General features: G+C 45.0%; 2 protein-coding genes across 2 annotated transcripts in view; both read right to left on the minus strand.

The window, feature by feature from the left end:
* Positions 1 to 3,259: 3,259 nt before the first annotated feature.
* On the minus strand, positions 3,260 to 5,093 carry LOC108605752 (40S ribosomal protein S12, mitochondrial). The gene is made up of 2 exons (XM_017995553.1): positions 4,872 to 5,093; positions 3,260 to 3,722 (listed from the first exon to the last, which is right to left on the minus strand). Exons 1-2 carry the CDS (start codon positions 4,921 to 4,923, stop codon positions 3,343 to 3,345), a joined length of 432 nt encoding a protein of 143 aa, XP_017851042.1. The 5' UTR covers positions 4,924 to 5,093; the 3' UTR covers positions 3,260 to 3,342.
* Positions 5,094 to 9,149: 4,056 nt separating this feature from the next.
* The window catches only part of LOC108605069, a 41,485-nt gene continuing 29,089 nt past the window's right edge, over positions 9,150 to 21,545 (minus strand). The window contains 8 exon segments of the mRNA XM_033294595.1: positions 9,150 to 9,244; positions 9,276 to 10,309; positions 10,311 to 10,372; positions 10,411 to 10,896; positions 10,962 to 11,103; positions 11,175 to 11,841; positions 11,902 to 12,044; positions 12,409 to 15,373. Of these exon segments, the coding sequence (XP_033150486.1) occupies positions 9,150 to 9,244; positions 9,276 to 10,309; positions 10,311 to 10,372; positions 10,411 to 10,896; positions 10,962 to 11,103; positions 11,175 to 11,841; positions 11,902 to 12,044; positions 12,409 to 15,373 (5,594 nt within the window).

The raw sequence follows: 21,545 nt of genomic DNA on the forward strand, positions 1-21,545 counted from the left end.
CGCTCATTGGCAAGGACACGTGCCTGACATGCGATCAAAGGATCAAATGATTCAGCGATCGATCGATCGTGCCGCCTTCTATAGAGACCTATGACGATGAATAAACAAAAAAAGCAAACTACATATAAAGAAATCATTGCAATTCACCATTTTTAGCGACAATCAGCAGCGATTAAGGCGTATGCACTATAGGGGCGAGACACGATCCCTGAACGATCAGCAGAAATAAAAAGAAATAAATTCAGAAAGGGGTTGGAAATCAATACAAATTGATTGACATTTCGCTGGCTGAGATTTCTCACCTGCGCCTTGGAGTGTGCGCTACACGTGGCTAAAGGCTCACCACATAAACAAACATCGAGAGAGAGAGAGAGAGAGGGCGAGAGCGAGAGCGAGAGTGGCACACAATTGGCTGCTGCTGGGCACACGATCGTTCCTTTGTGCCGTTTGTTTCTCAATTTTTTTCGCTCGTCCGTTTTTTTTTTGCAAGCAGTTTTTGTTGTTGTTTTGTTTTAGACACACATTTAAAGGACTTGTCTATGCTGCTGATTACAAGAAAATTATGTTGTTCGTCACGGATTATCTGTGTTGCAGCATCTTGAGGATCTTGGTTATGCATCATTATTTGACTTGACATTTTGACAGCGAACAAAGGAGGGCTGAGAACACTAGCCCAATTAAAGATTTCTTTTGTCGACGCTTCCAACTAAAAAACGGCCCTGGGGGAATGTAATGGAGCAAATGATTTCACTCTAATCTCTTTCTACGAATTGCAAACAGCGTAGATTTAAATGTTTCATTATCTGAGCACACATCATAATATTATAAACATTGCTTAAAACAAGAGCCAATACATGGCTTAAGCATATTTATCGTTTTAAACATTGTAGGTTAATTCAAATTTTGTATTGATTTATTTTAAAAAGAATACAACTCTTTAAATTATTTTTTGCAGCATTTTCTGCGCCATTTATATTTAAGAGCATTGCTTCAATATTTGATTTAATACCAAGCGAAACTCCATTTTGTATTGAATATCAAAATGGGGTTGTTTGCAATTCTTTTCTGAAGGGTTGCCGCACTCCCTTCACTAAATCAACGCAATAACCAACGGGGTTGCGTTTTTATGTTCAACCCTTTAAACAAGAAATTCCACACACGTGCCATAAATTAAGGAAATATTTGGCAATGCAATTTACACTTGAACATCACCCCAAACCGAAATGAACTTGCGATTAAAGCAGCCATGGATGAGACCACAAATTAAAGCAATTGACAGGAGTATTGACATTCAAACCTAGAATAAATTCACATACTTATTAAACTAGTAATCAAAAAATTTATCAAATATAGACTGCGAGCCAAGCAAAGCTAATGGTTTCTATATAAGTTTATTTTCAAAATTATAGCATAAGATTAAAATAGGTAAACTTTATACTAAATATTAGCTTGGCTAAAGAAAATAAATGAAATATATACTCAATGGGAATGGGGTAACTAAAATATAAATTATAAAAATCAAAAATCAGCTTCGATTTCGTTTTTTAATGAATGACAGCAAATTTTAGTCTAAAAGTAACTAAATATTTCATAAAATAAAATCTCTTTAAAAGTGGGTCTTAGTCTTGCTTCAGACTGGACTGTGGGAATTAGCTCAAGCTATAATAAAATAAAATATAAATATATTCACATAATCATTAGTCATTTGCACAAATTTTACAGTTAATTATGAAAAAGAATGCGCTGAAGTTGCAAATAGAAATAGAAAAAAAAAAAAATGGGTTTGCGGTGCAATTTCAACGGAAGCGAAGATGATAAGCGCTTATCACTTGTGTCACAGTGTGAACAATGGTTAGTTTTTATTGATAAAAATTATGCACGCTGTGTTTACAATAGAACTTGCTTGGTTCAACTTGACTCAGCAGAAAATTTGTCAAATGAACGAAGCTAAAACAAAAGAACTCAGAGACACAAGCAGACAGACGGACAGACAGAGCCGGACTAGGAGCAGGAGCAGGATTCATGCTCGTCTGCAAATGCAGAGTCTGCATGTGTCATAATGGCTCAATCAGGCGGTCATCGGGTTAACGGTTAATGGTAACAGTGTCCTTCGCCCATTGTTGACCAACTGTCGCCATCAAGTATTGATACTGTGGTCCACAACATTCAAATTGTCATCGTGCGTCGGCATCAACAGCGGCGCACATAAAACGTTTTCTTTTTGTTTCAGACGTGTTTTCTTAACTGTTTTGCCGCTTGTGTCCGATTTTGGTTAACGGTACAAGTTAGACAGTCGGCTTTTGATCATCACCGCAAAGTCACAAAAGGCTAAAAAGGGTTTTGCCAAAACTTCTTTCACATCAGCAGAGTTCTTTTCTCGATAATTGTTTGGCAAATTGAAATTGCAAAAATTATTTATAAAAATCCCTGTTGAGCCAATGAGCTTTTTCATAATCCATTTTATTTGTTTTTATTTAAAAAAAACACACAATTTGTAGTTTATACATAGTTGCCTTCTTGGCAGTATTTATTATTATCATTATTCACTGAATTATCAACTGTAGGTCCGACAGGCCCGACTTGCCAAATTGCGAAATTAAGCTAAATCAGCTGTATGTAGCTGATGCATTGGATTTATTGGTCTTGCATGACCAAACAATGCCTAAATTAGAATTAACTCTATATATAAAAAATATAGCTTTTTAATCCAGCAGCAATACTTTTTATATTTATAAATTACATATGTATAATGGGCAGCCTCTCAATTTTTTGTTTTATAATTTTGGCATAGCAATTCTATGAAACCATAAATGCAACATTTTTAACTCTTTTGCTTTTCGAGTGCCAACTGTTAAATTTGCCAAGAATTATGTAGAATATTTCAATTAGATGCCCATATGCCCACAAGCTGTGAAGAAAGCAACGCCCATTTCAGTTAAAAAATTAGTTGGCATAAAATTGTGTGTGCAAATTTTCTTTTTAAAGACCAAAGTAATCCCAACAAAAGGGATTTGGCTGCTAAAGCGTAAAAATGCCGTTAGCCAGGCAGCGGAATAACAGGAAACGCCCAGGAACTCCGAGAGCCTGTTGACTTAAGATTACGACAACAAGAAAATGAAGATGAAGCGAAGAGAGATCAGTTGAGTTGAAACGGGGCGAGTACTTCTAGCTCACTTGTTGTCGAGGCTACTTATCGCTAAGCCGCACTGAGCTGCATAATTTTCCATAAAAAAATAATAATAACAATAAATAATAGGCAATGCATAGCAGGATTTCTATAAACAATGTATGTATATTGAAACAAGTGTGTGTGTGTGTGTGTGTCTGTGAGTTTATGCTTAACTACTGTCCCTTCTTGATGACATGCGCCAGATCGTAGACACCGCGCACAGCCTTCAGCTTGACGCCGGGCACGTCCTGCAATCGACCGACGCGACAGAGCACAATATTATGCTCTTGGAGATTGTGTCCAATGCCGGGTATGTAGGCAATCATTTCCTTGCCCGTGGAGAGACGCACCAAGGCGCATTTGCGATTCGCCGAATTGGGTTTCTTTGGCTTCTTGATCAGCGTCTTGAGCACAACGCCCTTGGCAAAGGGCTTGCCATCCAGCGGCTGTCGTGGTGGACGCGTCTTAATGTGGGGACCAGTGCGATGCATTTGATGCAACGAAGCCATGCCACGCAATGTGGCCTGCATTACATTCGAGCTGCTCTGCATAGCTGCAAGTAGAAACATTTTCACATATAAACTCCAGTTCCAACTCCAAACGCAACTGTACTTAATTAAATGGATGAGTTGTGCCAGCGGCTTAAAAATCTATATGTGTGCAGCTATGACAAAAGCGAAAGAATAGCAAGCAGACAAAAGGGTCAGGCCGTGGCAGTGTGGGTACAGGCGACAGGACAATGTCCATTGGCCCTTTTGTTGTGGCTAATCTCTGTGAAAATCGCAAAAATAATTGTTGTGCAGCAGTTGCAGTTGCAGTCGCAGTCGCAGTCGCATATTATATGCATCTTTTTTTCTGCTCTTTGTTGCCATTGCCTGGCGAAATAATTGCGGCCAAATGACGCGCCATAGACAGCGCTCTGCACTCAAGCCTTTTGCAATTGAAAGAGATGCATTAACAATGCTTGGGAACAGCGCAAGGGTTGGACCACTCCCTGTAGACGTTGCCACTTTGGTTTGCCTATTGAGGTTTGACCACTGGACACGATCAGCTGGCGCTTCTACGCTGGCCGCTCATTGCAAATGCTAAAAATAACAGAAAAGAAAGTATTTTTAATTAAATGCCACACACATGTACTGCCAATAATTACCATAACACACAGGCAGCCCGATTGAACAATGGGCTGCACATTCCTCGGTCCTGCCACTGACCGAGCGAGCGATCCCACCTGTGTGTATCCTTTGTTTGTTTGGGTCATGCAAATTCCTATTGTCCTGTTGACCTGCATGTCAAATGTCCTTTGACAGCATATTATGTGTGCAATATATGTGGCAGCATTTTTAATTAAAATTACAAGCGCAGCAGCACATGAGAAAGTACCTATAAAAATATTCACAGACCGCCAGAAAAGGGTGCGTAGGATACGCAGGGGAAAGTGCGCTGGCCACGCGCTTTAGAGGAGCTGCCAAGATAAGCAAACAGTCCTAGCAGCAACACGCACACACACACACATTCAATATACAAATCATTGAGCAGCAAAGGATTGTTAAATAAATAAGAAAATGCGCACTGTCATTGATTGGAAAAACATGCGCGGGTGGCTGCTCAGGATATGCCTTTTGAGTATCCACTCCACTCAAGCAAATATTTAAACTACAATATGGGAACTCGTTGCGTGCACTTTAACTCATTTGTCGCTCACCTTGTGCCGTCAATTGTTTCGTAACGCTGAATGTTTGTCGCAAGAAGTTCATGTTGTTTTCCTAAAAGTATTCCTTGCATCCGCCAATATCCAGTCAATCTGTATTGAGTTATCGATGAATAACTTTAATTTAGCCCACACTTAAGTTAGCATGTACTCAAAACAATAATAAAAAGTAAAATATTATCCAATTGGCGGCGTGCACAAACAGCTGTGATAATTTCAGCTCCCAGCATTGCCACTTAGTTAGCCGTGTGGAGGCCGGATATAGTGTTGCATAGCGACGCATTTACTTAACAGCTGCTGTTAAAGTCATTTCTATTAGCAAGTTAACAGTTTTACAAATTTAAAAAAGACAATAAGAAACAAACAAACATATAACTGTCTGCTACAAATTCTTTTAAACTTAAAGACTTTGCGACGCCTTTTGTCATCTATCTCTGTTTTTTTTTTATTGCCATAAATAACACAATATATAATTACCTTAGTTTTTGAGTTTGGATTGGCGCAAAGGTAAGTAAATTCTCAATTGGAGACCAGAGACGACCGCACAGCTATAAATTGAAGACAGCAATGAATAGCGCTTCCATAGAGTCTCGCCTTCCAATAAGATCGTAGTGCTTTCATTTGAAATTCTCTGATGTTTCGCCTATGTAAACTCAAAACCCTAAGACAATCAAGCATTAAATAGTTTTGGACACAGTTTTTGGCAACAAACAGTGATAGATAACATTTCATCATTGCAGTTTATATTATTTGTTTCTTTATGGTCTTTACATGACATTCATTAAATAAACGCAATTTACATGGAAAGCTGAAAACACGAATTGTCTTAGATGCCCAAACACCGAAACATTGTTACAATTTTGTATATATTTGTTTTGTTTTTATTTTGTTTTTTGTGGTTTTGTTTTGTTTGTTTGTTGTTTGTATTTGTTTTATGTTTGCATTGTTTTGCTTTTTAATATGTTGTATTTAACGTTATGTTATTATTTGTAAGCTTACAACTTAAGGCATAAAGTTACAAACTAAAACTTAAGAGCTATACATCATTATTTATCAATCATATTCAGCTTTAGCCCTCGCGTCTTAGCTCAGATACATACATATATATATATATATATATATATATATATATATACTTGGTATTCATTTATATTTCATAATATATTTATTTGAATTGTGATCGTTACGCATTCAAAAATGGGTTTTCATATCGTTTTTTGTTTACATCAAACAGAAAGAATTACACCGAAAGAAATAAACGTAAATGTTTTCTCCAATATATGTTTATGTACGTTATTAATTTGCATATGTATATATATATATATTTATATATTTGTTTCCTATACATGCATCGTTGCCTGCTTTCATAATTTACGCAGTTTTAAAATTCGGTTAATTAGTTCTTTAATTTTCTTTTTTGGTTGTTTTTGTTTTTTGCTGTTTTCTTTTTCACGGTAAGGGTAGAAGGAGGTGTTGCCAACTATTCATACGTATGCACATCAAAGTGTATGTGGGGGCCTTAGTAATTTAGTGCGTGGTCTAATGGCTTGAGGTTCTAAGCACTGCTTCGTTGTGTTCCAGCGAGTCTAAGTCAAGGTCGTGAAGCTCGCTGCCCCCAACCGATGCTTCTATGCAGATACACATACAATACATATACATATACAGATATACTATTTAAATATTTAACCCATTGATCTTGTATAATATTTCACTCTCTCTCTCGCTTGTTAAATTTGTTTGTTTTATGTACTATATATAAAAAAAATGATGGGACATGTTCTTAATTAAATTGCCAACTCTGCCCCAAACTAATGCCCACAACAGAGTTGCATGTGTGTGTGTGTGTGTGAGTGTGTGAGTGTGTACTTATAGACGTTTCAGTTACAATGCATTTTTTGTATGTATTTGCACACATACACATAAATATATATATATTTTTTTTTATATATTCATTTTTATTTTCTATATATTTTACAAATTGTTTGTTTTTTGTTTTGTTGAATAAGTCTTAGCGTTTTGTTTGTTTTAACTTTTCCTTTAGTTTCATTGTGTATTAAAAATATTTAATTTTATTTTTTCGTGTTTCATTATTAATATTGTTTCTCATGTTTTGCATACGCATTCGTAAAAAATAAGTTACAAAAAAATAATAAACCGTAAAACAGCTAAACACTAAACACTGCTTTGTAAGACATAAGATTTAGTTTTTTTTTTCTGTTTTTGTTTGTTTCTTCTTTTATTTATATATAAAAAATATGCGTATTTATATCATAATCATAATATATACACATATACAGACATATATGCTTATACAATTGTTTTTTTTTCTTTTCTTGTATATGTGTGTGTTTTGCTTGTTTATTAGTTGTGTATTTAATATTACTTACATAACCGTTACAATAACTAAACATTTATAATTCAATAGCGTATAGCATATACATAACTCTATATATAGCATGCATGTATGTAAAAAATAATGCTTCATATAAATTAAGGCTTAGAACATATATATATAAAAATAGTAAAAAAAAAATGGTTTTCGTAAAAATAGAAAAAAATTATTATATATTACTTGTAGTTAAACGTATGCGCAGTTTTATGAAATTTACAAATTATTGATCAAATAAATGTTGAATTAAATTTTCTTACATTCTTTGCGATTTGAATTTTATAGTATATTTATATATATATATTTATATATATAGATTTTTCTTTAAATGAATTTTTTCTCTTTTCTAAGAACAGCCCAACAGTGTATTTAAAAAAATTGTATTTATGTATGTAATATTATTTTCATTTACTTTTGACTTATGTATTTTTAAATATATATATTTACTACACTATATATTTTTTGTTTTTTGTAATCTTTTCGACTTAAGTTCTGAGGTTAAGTTTACATATTGGGGGATTATACACAATACAGCAAATGCACAAACAAAAAGTGTTGAAACAAAATAGAAATATAGACATTGAAATAGAGACACGAAATGAACAAAAGGTCAACGGAAATTTATGTTGCAGTAAAAGTTACACAGAGTGTGAGAGAGAGAGAGAGAGAGAGAGAGGGGGTGAGTGCGAGTAAAAATTAAATAAATTCATATAACTGCATATTAAGCAAAAAAGAGAATGCTCTCTTTTTAAATCTATTTACATATAATGTGTATATGTTAATGTTTATTTTAATTTAAGTGTTTGCATTGGAACCTGCTGCTGCTGCTGCTACAACAGCAACAACAACTACAACTGTGTGTCATAATTTGTTGCGTGCTTATGTGCGTAAGTGCAATGAACTCTGCCTGTGTATTGGATTGAACTGCTTGGCTGCAGCAAGCAGCGTGCACTGCTTACTTGTTCGGTGTGTTCAACGCTCTCTCGCTCTCGCTTTCGCTCTCGTTGCTTTCGTTTCACTTTACTCTTAACTCTGCGTGTGTGTGTGTCTGTGTGTGTGCCAGTTGCTTATTTACTGTAGTATGTGTGTGTGTGTGTATTTGTTTGTTTTTTTTGCTTGACTTAATTTCTTAGTTTTTTTGTTTTTTACAATTTGCTCGAATAGTTGTAGTTGCTTGCTTTACATAAACATATTATTCATATAAATACATATAAGTTGTTACTGCTGCTAATTACGTGCTGTTAATGTTGTTCTGGTTGTTGTTGTTGCTGTTTTCTTTATTATTATTATTATTGTTGTTGTTGTTGTTGTTGTTGTTGCTGCTTGTCTGTCTCGCTCTCTCTCGTTCAGTAGTAGCTATGACCAGAGCCAGGTGGGCCAGCGCCGCTGCCGCCGCCTTGCTGACTGTTGGCATAATGTTGTGCCGCTGCCGCCGCTGCAGCCAGCGCGGCGGTGTCAGCATAATGAGCTGGAGGCGCATAAAGCGGGCGCTGCTGTTGCTGTTGCTGCTGCTGCTGCTGCTGTTGGTGGTGATGATGATGGGCGAGCGCTGCTACTGCCGCTGCCGATTGCAACGGCGGCGGTGGCAGCAGCGCAGTCGGTTGATAGTGCGCCACCTGCGGATGAGCACGTGGTATGATGTGCTGCTGCTGATGCTGCTGCGGCGGCGGCGGCGGCGGTGGCGGCGGCTGATGGTGATGCGCCGGCTGCTGATGATGCGCTGCTGGGTGGTGGCGTCTATAGGCGGCGCTGTTCCACAGCAATTGCTGCTGATGCTGCTGATAGATGCTGGCTGGGCTGTGGTGGGGGGTGGAGGTGGAGGCCGTAGGCGCCGTCGCTGCTGCCGTTAGATTGCGCAAGCTAGACGACGACGCCTGCAGTCACTAATCTTCGTCACTAAGCGCCTCGTACTTGGACGACAGCAGGGGCTTGGGCTCGCTGGCGGCCGAGGCGGCGGCAGCGGCCGCAGCCACCGCTGCTGCAACATTGACGCCGGCGGTAAGCGCCACAGGGCCCGCCACCAGATACATGTCCATGTGCACCGCCAGCAGCGCCAGCAACACCGCCCGCATCGTTCGCGGAGCTGCCGCCGCCGCCGCCGCCGCCGCCAGCACCACTGCCCACCACTAAGCTAACGCCGGCGACGGCAGCAGCATTGGCCTCGCTAAGCGCATGCGCCTCCTTGGCACTGAGGTGACTTGGCGGCAGCGACTGATGCGCCATGCCAGGCATGCCGGGCGGCGGCGGCAGGCCGCCAGCAGCGCCGGGCACAGTCAGCGCGCTGAAGGGGAACGCGTAGGTGCTGGCGGCGAATGCCGAGGGCGGAGGTGGTCCGGCCGCATGATAGGGACTGGCATGTGGATGGCTGTTGGCGCCGCTGCTGCTGGAGCGACGAGCGCCGTCGGGCAGCTCGTACTGCGTGGGCGTCTTGCGTGAGACGCTGATCTCATGCGTGGGCAGCGACTGGGACGGCTCCTTGCTGCGATGATGCTGCTGCTGTTGCTGCTGCTGCTGCTGTTGTCGCTGTTGCTCCTTGTGATGCTGCTGCTCATTGTGTGCCGCCGCGACGGCAGCAGCATGTGCCTGGGCCTGCGCCTGCAGCTGCTCCTCAATCTCCGGGCGCATGGCCTCGACGAGGCCGCGATTCTTGCCATAGCCGTTGTCATCGCGCATCACCTGGGCAATGCGACTCTTCACATAGTGCTCAATGTTGGAGCCGGAGCCGCTGCCACTGCCGGCGCTGCCAGTGCTGCCGCCGCCGCGCTGCTCCTGCGCCGAGGAGGGCGGTGCTGTAGTCACAACGCTGCCGCCGCTGCGACTCACGACTGTGCCGGGGGCTGAGAGGAAATAGTGTCCCGGATCTACGCCCACGCCCACGCCCACTCCAATTGCCGCCTGCTGCATAATCAGATCCTGCGCATATTTGCGCGGACTCACCGCCTGTGGCATGCGTATGATGCGTGCATCCTCGCCTGGCGTATTGGCGCTCCTGCCGCCGCACTGAGCGCTGTCGATGCTGCGCGCGCCGCCGCCAGCGCCAGCGCTGCTGCTGCTGCTGCTGCTGCTGGTATTGCTATTGCTGCCGCTGCCGCTGCCGCCGCCGCTGCTGTTCACCGGCGACTGCTTGGCACGCTCAGCTGCCGCCGCAGCGGCCGCTGCCTCGTCCGCCTTCTGCTGCTGGCGTCGATTGTGCTTCCAGCGATCGGGCGTGAGTATGCTCTGGGCGTCCTGCATGTAGGGCATGAAGGCGGGACGCAGATGCGGATTGGGGCCATAGTCGTTGGCGATAATCGAGTCGGCCAGCTGACCAAAGGTTATGTTTTTGGTATGAAGCTGCTGCGGCGTTGGGCCCTGCGGCGGCGGCGGCGGTCCGCTGTTGGGTGGTGGTCCGCTGGGCGACTGTGAGCTGGGCGGGCCATGGCCACGCAGACTGACATGAGCGGCTCGAGCGGCTGCCTGGGCAACAGCTTGTTGCTGTGCCTGCTGCTGCTGCTGCTGCTGCTGCTGTTGCGGACGCTGCTGCTCCTGGTCGAGATCTATGTTGATGACATTGGGGGAGCTGGAGCTGCTGGGCTTGCCGTTGTTTTCGGCCGCAAGCGATTCGTGCGACTGGCGCAGATCGCGAGGGTACTGCAAAGCGAAAGCACAAAGATTAGAAACGAAACTGCAACTGGAGCTGCAAGTGAAGAACTCACGTATGAGGGACGCGGCAGTTCGCGACTGATGCCTGGATCGCCAGTGCGATTAATCTCATGCTTAATGATGGCATCAATGAGACTCTGTGCGCTGAATTGTGGATCCTCCGGTGCCTGCGGCACATGCGCCTGTCTATAGTAGCTATGGAACGAGAGCGAACGAGATTGCATGAGTGAGTGCGTCTTGGCCTTGGGGTTAAGTGTTCTACTTACGCCTCGCGCTCGCGATCGGGTATGGCGCGTGGCGGGCCGCTGTCGGGCAGCGGACCGCGCATATAGTGTCCATGTCCATGTGGGGGCGGCGGCGGCGGCGCGTGTCCATGGCCACCATGCACAACGCTTGGGCGGCGGCGCGGCGGCTGCACCTTGGCCGCGGCCAGCATGCGCTCCATGCGTCGATTGTCGCGCTCGCGCTCCTCGGCGCGCTCCTGCTCGCGTCGCTGGCGCTCGATGCGATGCTGCAGCTCCTGGTTCTGCAGCAGCTGCTCGTGGACGAGCGCATGGTTGTGCTGCTGCCGCTGCTCGCGCTTGGCGTGCTCCATGCGTCGCTCCATCTCGACGGCGGCGGCCACGTGGCTCATCTGCTGGCGATACTGCTGCTGGGCGATTTGCTGCTGCGCGATTTGCTGCTGCACGGCGACCGCCGCCATTTGCTGATGATGGTGCTGCAGATAGCGCAGATCGTGGTGCGTGGCCGGCGGCGGTGGCGCTGCCTGTGGCGGCGGCACTTGCGGCACGTGACTTGGCGGCGGCTGCGGCTGCGGCACCTGCTGCTGAGCTGAAGCTTGAGCTGGCGGCTTGTCCTCCTTCTGGGACGGCACAGGCAGCTGCGGCTGCTGCACAGCGACGTCCACGAACGAGGCGAGTGCATCGTGACCGGCTGGCAAATAAAATGAGTTCAGTGTCTGCTCTGGCTGCAGTTGCTCCAGCTCCAGCTTACCTGGCGGATAGTTGTAGGGCGCACCGATGTGCATGCGACTGGGCGGCGGCGGTGCTGCTGGCGATGGCGGCTTCGATCCCGTGTTGTGCCGCTGGATGACGCCCTGGCGCTGCGGCGGCGGCGTGCGATGTGGACTGGGCGTGCTGCAAAATGCAAATAATTAATATATAAATATATTAATATATAAGATTTTAAACTTATTTTAGGCAGAGCAAATAAAAAATATATAAAATATAAATTTTTTAATACATACAAATTATAATTATTCTACCTTTTCTTTTGTATTGGCTTCTGATATATCGTAGCTATAGTTATTATTTATTCATTTATATGTGTTATTTTATTTTTTATTTATTTAATTAAATAATAATAATTTAGTATAATTGCTAAGTATCAGTTTTTTAAATTAATTAAATTTATAATAGAATGTAATAATTTTAGCTATTTATAGCTAAATCACTGTTCACTAGTTATCGTTATCGCTTTCGCTATCGATTGTGCGCTTACCTGTTGGCGTGATCGGCTGGCGAGACGCGACTCGAGTAGTCGGCACGCCCACGCGGCTGCGGCGGCGGCTCCTTCTCATAGGCATAGACCGCGGAGCTGCCACTGACGCTGTTCCTGGGCGACGGCGACTCCTTGTCCGACCCGGAGCCGGCGCCAGTGCCGCCGCCGCCGCCGCTGCTGCTGCCACGCGACACGTTGCGCTGCTGCTGTCCCTGCATCTGCTGCGAGGTGATGTAATCATTGATCACAATCTGGCGCGTGCTCATCACCGAGGGCTGCTCCACGACGGGGCCGTAGGGCGAGCGGGCATAGGGCGAGCCGACGCCGTATGGCTGCTGGGGCGGCGCTTGGGGCGACGACTGCTGCGGCGGCGGCGGCGGCACCTGCGCGGGACTCAAGCGCTGCGGACTCTTGTAGAAGTCGTAGGGCCGCTTGCTGTCCAGATGATGTGGCGGCAGATGCAGCGGTGTGCCCTGGGTAATGGAGCCATGCTTGCCGGGCTCTGGGCAGGCGCCGGGCGGCGTCTGGCGCACCATGCTCTCGTACTTGGGACTGAGCAGCGAGGAGGAGGCGGCATGCACAATAATCTGCTGCTGCTGCTGCTGCTGGGCACTGTTGGTGGGCGTGCCATGGGTAATGGAGCCGCCCTTGACCATTTGTTGCTGCTGCACACTGTTGGGCGGCGCCGATTGCTGCTGCGCTGGTGGCGGCGCCTGTGAGTGCTGCAGATGCTGCTGCTGTTGTTGCTGTTGCTGCTGCTGCTGTGGACTGAGCTTGGGCGGCAGCTTGGAGCCGCGTGCGGGCGGCGCTTGTGGCTGTGCGGGCGGCGGCGGAGTGGGTCGCGTCAGCTGACTCTGGCCGAGCGCGACGGGCTGCACATAGAGCGAGCCGGGCGGAGCGCTGCTCATGACGGGGGCGCTGCGCACGACGCCGACGCCATGCATGGGATAGCTCAGATAGGTGGAGGCGGGCGGCGGCGGACCGGGCGGCACTGCCTCGCCGCGATACATCGAGGAGGAGCGCACAATGTGCTTGATGGCGCTGCTGGGCTGCATGGGCGGCGGCGGGCCATGGCCATGGCGTTCGCGATCCCGATCGCTGGCGGAGCTGTTGGCGGGCGAGTGATTCTCGCGCGGCGTCTTCTTGATGCTCAGATCGAGCGTTTGCGGCTCGGGCTCCGAGGGATGTGGCAGCGCCAGACGCTGATGCGGCGCATGCGACGGTGGCGGCGCCACCGACTGCGGCTGCGGCACATGGCTGCTGGCCACATTGTAGATAATTGTCTCGGGTGACGTTGGGATGACGGCGCTCTTCTTGGGCACTGGCGTTATGGTGGCTTTATCGATGCTGCTCGAGCTGGGCTGCTGCTGCTGCTGCTGCTGCTGTTGTTGTTGCTGCTGTTGCTGCAGCAGCGCAAGATGATGATGCGCACTTGCAGCAATTGCAGCAGCTGCTGGATTCAGCAGCGGATTAACCACTGACAGCGTTGCCAGCGTGTCGCCATTGTTGCTGCTGCTGCTGCTGCTGCTGTTGGTGTTGCTGCTGTTGCTATTGCTGCCGCTGCTGCTGCAATTAATTGTCGACGGCTGCTGCTGCTGGCGTGCATTAAGCTTCTGCACTGAAGTGCCATGTGGCAGCTCCGGCGTGCTCATGTGACCAGGCGGCGGCTGCTTCATCTCCTGCCGATACTCGCGCACAATGGACAACTCCTTGCGCTCCACATTGTTGCGCTGCTGCTTGCCCGTGTTGCTGGCAGCATGCTCTGGTCGCTTCTGCTGCTGCTTCAGCTGTCGCTCAATGACAGAGAAGACGCAATCCTGCACATTGTTGACTGCCTCGCGTCGCAGGCTCATGGGTCCATTGGGTTGCTGCTGCTGCTGTTGTTGCTGCTGCTGCTGTTGCTGAGCAGCGACAACAGCTGCTGCTGCTGCTGATGCTGGCGGCGGCGGCAAGCCGGCCACATTGTTGCCATGCGCATGTGGCGCGTGTCCATGGAAAGCAACCGCATGGGCTTGCGCATGCGCCACCGCATTGAAGAGCACCTTGGGACTCTGGCGATTCGCCGGCGAGTTCTCGTTCTCCTCGTCGGCTGTCTCCGTGGCCGATGAGTCGTACTCCTCGCTGGTCTTTTGCTTCTTGGGCGCATGTCCGGCGGGCGGCAGCAGCCGCTCGTTGTCATGTGGCGGGCCCTTGCGTGTGGGCGTTATGGTCAGCGCCACGCCAGAGGCATCTGCCACATTGCGCAGATTCGAGTGCGTATGCGGATGCGGATGTGGATGTGGATGCGGATGCTTGTGCGGCACTGGCGGTGGCTGCGGCAATTGATGTATCTGTGGTGGCAAATGTTGCTGCTGCTGCTGCGCCGCCAGCTGTTGCTGCAAATGTTGCTGATGCTGTTGTGCCAACTGTTGCTGCTGTTGTTGTTGCTGCTGCTGCTGCTTGTTGAGCTGCGATTTGTGACGCTGCAGATTCTCGGGACTGTCCACGCTGGCGGTATCGGAGCCGCCAGGTTCGCGCTCATCGCAGCTGCTGGTGCTGACGTCGGTCTCGTCGCCGTCGCTGGTCATGCTCATGGCGCCGCCTGCATGCCGCTCATCCTCGTTGAGATTCATGTGCGGATCGAGCTTGCGGCGTATGCGCATCAGGCAGGCGGAACAGCAGCGCGTTGCATGCGGCGGTATTTGGAATTCGGCCATGAACGGATCACGCAGCTCCGGCGGCAGCTCGAACAGACGCGTTGGTATGTTGCGCAAACGCTGCGCCCGATCCTTGGGATTGGGACAGGTGGATAGCGGACAGTTCGGATAACGATTGCGCACCGATTTGCATTGGCAGCTGTTGCAGACGCGTGCGCCCGCTGGTATCGTCTCATCCGGTATGGCATACTGCTGGCCACGCCCCTTCTTGAGCGGACGCGTGCGCGGACAAGCCTCCGCCTTGCACACAAAGCAGCTCGCCAGCTTATCTGTAAGATAGAGAGAGAGAGAGAGAGAGAGAACGGGCGGGGGTTGAGTTGAGTTGAGTACAAGTTAAGCAAACACATAAAAAAATGCGATTTAATTAAAGCCAAACCGACAAATGTTCAGCTCGGAGGATTGGGGGGGCGGGGTAGGCTAAAGTAGCTCTGGCCAAATGGTAAACAATTTTTAATGGGCTGGCTGGCTGGCTGCCTGCCTGGGCGCTTCAGTCGAGTTTGAGTTTTCATTAAGCCACTTAACAAATAATGAGCAGCCAATTGAATATTTGAATATCTATGTCCTGGTCACAGAGTCGCGCAGCCTTGCAGCCTTGAAGCCTTGGTGCTCAAGAATATTTCAATAAAATTAAAAGTAATAATAATTGTAGCCAAGCTATTGCATATACGAATTTATAAACAGCGTGGATTGTAGTAAATTATAGAGTACAAATTATTTTGGCTTCAACAAATGTTTGGCAAGATAGATATTTAATTATTAAATTTTATTTGAATTTTTTTATATTATATTTTTGTATTTAATCAGCTGTTTATAATTTATTTTATAAGGGGCGGCAGTGTTGCGTGTAATTTGTTATTTTATTTTATTTCAATTTTTTTACCTTTTTTACCTGCGTTTGAATAGCATGCAAGAGAAAATAGTGTTATCGATAGTATCGATTGCTAGTTTGTTAATTTTCATAGAAAAATTAGCATCTAGTTGTTAGTTGCAATTTGAATAAAAATATTAGAAATATTTATTAACAAATCCAAATGCATGCTATCGATAGTATCGACTGCTCGCCAAGCTAGAGCATCTAAACTTCTATGCTACTCAAGCTTATTACAAGCGTAATCAACGCCCAGCGCATTAAAAACAGCTTGTGGAAATTTTTGCTGTTTGTCTTAGTTTTTTGTTTTGGCATTTAATATTTTTACAATTTTAATGATGTGCAAATAGCGAGGGCGTAACTGAGACACAGCGAGCGAAAGAGAGAGAGAAAGAGAGGGAGAGTGGCGAAGCAAAGTATAAAATTGCAATGTGCTGCGGTTAATCAAAATCAATGTAATTAAAATGAAGGCAAATAGCGGACAATTAAAAAAACAACGTAAGCAAGTGTACAAACGAAAGAGAGAGAGAGAGAGAGCGGGAGATAAATGCAGTACATAAGTAAAATCAATCAATGTTTAAATGTCAAAGACACACGTCAAGGTTTCACGTTGATGAGCTGACGACCACTGACCAAATAAGAAGAGACATGCCGAGACTCAATGCAGCGGCAATTCAGACTGAGCGGGTGGAAACTGCCACCCCACCCCACTCCAGCTTGTGCGTTTGCCCAGAACGTCTCTATGGAATATGATAAAATACATCAAAGTAGCCAGAGAGCCAACAAATGACGGCCCCGCTCCGCTCCGCTCTCTCACTCTCTCGGGCTCACTCTCTTCGCCCTCATTCGTAAGCGACGCATTTATGCCGGACAAGTTATAAAAGAGGCAACAACAAATAACTTTTTTTTTTTTTTTTTATCATACGCTGCGCAAAGTGAAGCGTTTAAATTTTAATAAAGCACTCATTTTAATTTTGATTGTTGCGCGGGGTGGGGTGGGCGCAGCTTTTGCTTAATGGAAGTGACGAGAGTCGCAACCAACTCTGATGCCAACAATTGCATTGCATTGGCGTTAAGCACAGCTGATCAGTGTTATCGATAACACACTCTTTTGTATTTTTCGTTTACTCATTCATCAGCTAAAAGGGCAATTTCATTTGCTGTGCGCGCTTAATCAAAATGCAATTATAAATTGCAAATTAAATAGAACTGCAAAATAAATATTTAATATAAATAAAATAGTAATAAAAAAAATACACACGACAGTGTAAAAAACAGTCAGCCGGGTGGTGGGTGGTTCAGCAATGGTATTAAATTAATTAATAAAAAGCCCATTGGTCTGCTGGGTGGTTCGCTGGTTCGCTGGTTCGGTGGTTCGGTCAGTCCAGCGGCCGTGTGTGCGCATCAATCAGCGCGCTTTATTTCATTTTATTATTGTTATTTAATTTTTGATTTTACAAAAATTTTATGTAAATATTTAATGCACTTTGGTGGCATACGCGCCGCACGGGAAGTGCATGCCACCAGCCCCACCAGCAGCCTTAAGCATGGGGCAGCAACCAAAAAAAAAAACACACACACACACACACACAAAATGCTCGTGGTCAACAGTTTGTTGATGCGGCAGCTTTCGCTTTTTTTCGCATTGCGGGTTGCCCCAAAAAAATTTATAGAGAGCGAAAAAATAAAACAATATTAGCAGCAATTGCTTTATTGCTTAATTTGCATATCGGCGGCAAGCGAAAATATTTAATACAAGTAAATTGCATTGGCAATGTTGCAATATTGCAAGCGACATATTTGTCGGCTGTGTGTGTGTGAGCGAGAGCACTGATAATATTGCTGTCTCGCATGCAATGCAATTAGCATTTGGCTCTCTGGCTGTCAGTTTTGTTTGCTTTTGTTGTTGCTGCGTCAATTTACCAAAAAATTAAGTCAACTGTAATTAATACATATTAATGGAAATTTGTGTTAATTAAATGTTTCTTCATCAAACTCAAACCGCAAAAGCAAACAAACAATTGACGCAGCAACTGCGGCGAACAAAAAAATTTCATAGCACACTTCTTGGCATTTTAATATCAATAAAAATTCTACAAATGCGTATGCTCTCTCTCTCTCTCTCTCTTTCACACACTCTCAGCGGAATGTGCTTTAAAGTACTTAATTCAATCAACATTATTTTTGTTGACCAGCAGCGTTTGCCTCTCTTTGCATTTCGATCAATTTTATTAATAATTCAATCAGTAAAAAAATTATTTGAAGCGCCTGGCCTGGACCACCCACCCCCCTCGCTACAAAAGAAAACAAAAAAGTTTTTACGACGGCGGCAACGGCGTTTGCCTTTCTTTGCTTTGATTTCCAGGCAATGATGATGATGACGACGAATGCCAAGGAAATTGCAAGCCAGAGCGAGAGCCAACAAAAGATGAAACACGTAGAACAGAGAGTAACAGTGGTTACTGCCAGAGCAAGAGCAAGAGCAAGGCATTGGCATTGAGTTATTTGCACAGTGTTGAAAAGTAAGCAAAAAAATATGTATAAAATAAATGTAAAAAAAAAAAAGAAGCAAACAAAGCATAGACGACTATTGAATACCCTATGGAATAAACTATGACAACAATGTAAAGTAATTGTTATAGCTCGAGCTTATTATGCGAACTGATTCGCTCTCTCTCTCTATCATGCAAGTTATAGCTCTTGATCGCTGTTGGGTTTAGTGTATATAGTAAATCTCATACGACAAACAGAACAAAGCAAAATTGTGGCGCGCTTGAAGACAGAAAAATAAAAAGCAAAAACGCCAACCAGGCAACACAGGAAATAATTCCATTAGTACAATTTCTTTTGCAAGTACAAAGAGTAAATATTGCTGCATAGCATGAGGGGAAGCACACACATACACACAAACACACATGTGCGTGCGTGTGTGTGTGTGTGTGTGTGTATAAAATTGACTTATTGCGTATGCAGTCTGTTCTTCAAACTGATGACCTACTAAAGCAAAATGCTTTGTCTTTTGCAATTAAATTTTATGCAACTGCAAATAGTTGTAAGGCAATTCAAACAGAAATTAACCTCAGGTTGAACAGGTTGAGAGCAAGCGATAGAGCTAGGAGTTCACAGTTTGTGCGAATGCAGCAAAACATTATTTAACTTTCAATTAGACAATTGCCAAGCGATAGACAGCTAAGAATATAATCAAGCTAAGCGATGTGAGTTCAAAAGTTTCAATGCTGCTGCTGCTGCTGCTGCTGTTATATTCAATCAAATTTTGGCTAGCAAGCAACAGCAGCAGCAGCTTGATGTTTGGGCCAATTAAAAAATATACGCTGCTGCGCCGCAAAGTCGGCAACGTCCACCGCTAATTAGCACCATTGGGAATTTGCCATGTCAGAAAAACTTGCGTAAGCAAAAGACAGCAGCAGCAGCAGCAGCAGTAACAGTAAAGCAAAGAGTAACAGGCAGCGCAGTCAGCAGCGCAGCTGCCAAAGTAACACTTGTGCAAACATCAAAGAGCAGAAGCAGCAGCCAAAAGGAATTATGTGCATGCATTAAATGGCGAGAGAGACAAACTGTGTGACGTTGTCTCTCTTATAAACACATGTACAAACGCGAGATCGAGAGCGACTGTTTGTCTGTCTCTCTGTGTGTGTGTGTGCGCAAGCAGCGAAGCCAGACGCTTAAGGCTTTGTATGTCTCTCTCTCTCTCTCTGCTGCTGCTGCTGCTGCTGTACGTTTGTATAATTGTAAATACAGTTAATATGAATGTTCTGCTGCCTGCTGCACTGTTTGGCATCGCTTCGTTTGGCACTTTTAATTTACGAAATGGTGTTGATTTAACAGCGGCAGGCAGCACGCGCGACCAACGAGCAAGAAAGCAGCGAGTGGGAAGCGGCGGCAGCGACGCTTGGTCCAGGTCCAGGTCCAGCAGCTAGGTCCTCCATAGCACAAAAGCAGCTTCAAAATTTATTTAATTTTTTTCTTCATACCACCCCACCCCCATTTGTTTAATTTTGTGGCCTGACTGGTAACCTTATTAAACATCATTAACATTATTATAATTATTCTTCAATTTGCGAGGAGTTGCCAGAACTTTAGAAAGTTTGCGCAGTCGGCAAACGATTTACAGCAGACACATGCGAGAAGTCAAAACTACGCCAGCGATAATCAAAAGGGTGTGCAATTTTAATTGAGCAATTTAATTACATATGTAAGCAAAAGCGTAACGACACATTGACTGCACTGAGTAGCAGAGCCGCGCGCCCCCCGTCCCACCCACCAAAAAGAGTAAACAGCCAGCCATGAGGCCTTGCACAAACGCTCAATATTCACATAATTAGCTTACCAAGCGCACAAGCTGTTCGCAGTCAGTGTCTGCATATGTATGCATGCATGCTTGTGTCTGTGTCTGTGTGTGTGTGTAGCTTTTGTTTGTGTAGCGCAGCTTTCATTTATCGAGTTTCGTAGTTTAAGTTAGTAATTAGTTTGTTAGCGCCTGCACTTGAAAAAATAGCTATGCGCACTTTTGATCGCACTGTTATCGAACATGCCGCCACACAAGTCAGCTGAGCTCGATAGATCGAACTCTATTGGCAGCTAAGTTGCGCTTGAGTGTTTAATGCCTTCGCAACAATTAAACTTTTTCAAGTAAATTATAAATTTGTTACAAAATTTTACTACTCATTAAGGGCTATGCTCTAGTGTATTTCTGTAATCCAAAATACTCACAGCAACAGTGCTGGCAGTATTAGCTTATTTCAGGCTAGATATGGCAAGTAAAATAGCTATAAGCAAAACGAAATAAATAATTCTATGTAAATGTTGATTTAAATTAACAAATTGATGAATAATAATTGCAATTATTTTTTCTAATTCTTGCTTTATTTTTACTCAACATCTAGCTTAATTTCAGACAACACTCGTCTCTATCTGGGGTGGGGTTGGGTGGCTATATTGCCTCCCACTTTCGTCCGCTGCAATATGCGTATGTTTAGAGTGCCGTTAGCTGCTGGGTTAAGGGAATTGGGTAAATGAGCAAATGTAAGTGAGTAATTATGATTTACTAATTAGCAAACACAACATACACAGACAAGTGTGCTGGGCGGCAATGGCTGACAACATGCTACACACATAGCTGGCAAATGAAACTGGACGCGAAAACGCGAATTTCCGACTTCAGAGAGAGAGAGAGAGAGAGAGAGAGAGAGAGAGCGGGTAGATTCGGGAAGCGCAAAGCAAGCGTGAGATGGTGCGACTAGCGAGTAAGTCTATTAATTAGCTGCAACTGCAAACGTTGACTGCTGCAGCGCATTCCCAAATTGGAACAGCACACACCCCCCACTAACCCACACCCCACCCAATTCATACCCACGCTAACCTCTAACAAGCCATTTGTAACGAGGATTTGCGCATCAAATTCGCTAATTGTTTTTGCCTTTTGGAGTGTGTGTCTGTGTGTGTGTGTGCCACATGCAACCAACACTTGCTTCAGCATATTGTTGTTGGTATTATTGCTGCTGCTGCTTGGGCCCAAACAATTAGCGTAATTTCAATTTTGTTCAAAATTTCAT

The sequence above is a fragment of the Drosophila busckii genome, chromosome X, assembly GCF_011750605.1.
Source record: "Drosophila busckii strain San Diego stock center, stock number 13000-0081.31 chromosome X, ASM1175060v1, whole genome shotgun sequence".
NCBI classification, from domain to species: Eukaryota; Metazoa; Arthropoda; class Insecta; order Diptera; family Drosophilidae; genus Drosophila; species Drosophila busckii.

Coding starts and splice junctions, on each gene's coding strand:
- LOC108605752 (XM_017995553.1), bottom strand. CDS start 4,923: ATGAACTTCTTGCGACAAACATTCAGCGTTACGAAACAATTGACGGCA. Junction 3,723..4,871: donor GAAACAATTGACGGCACAAG/GTGAGCGACAAA, acceptor TTCTACTTGCAG/CTATGCAGAGCAGCTCGAAT.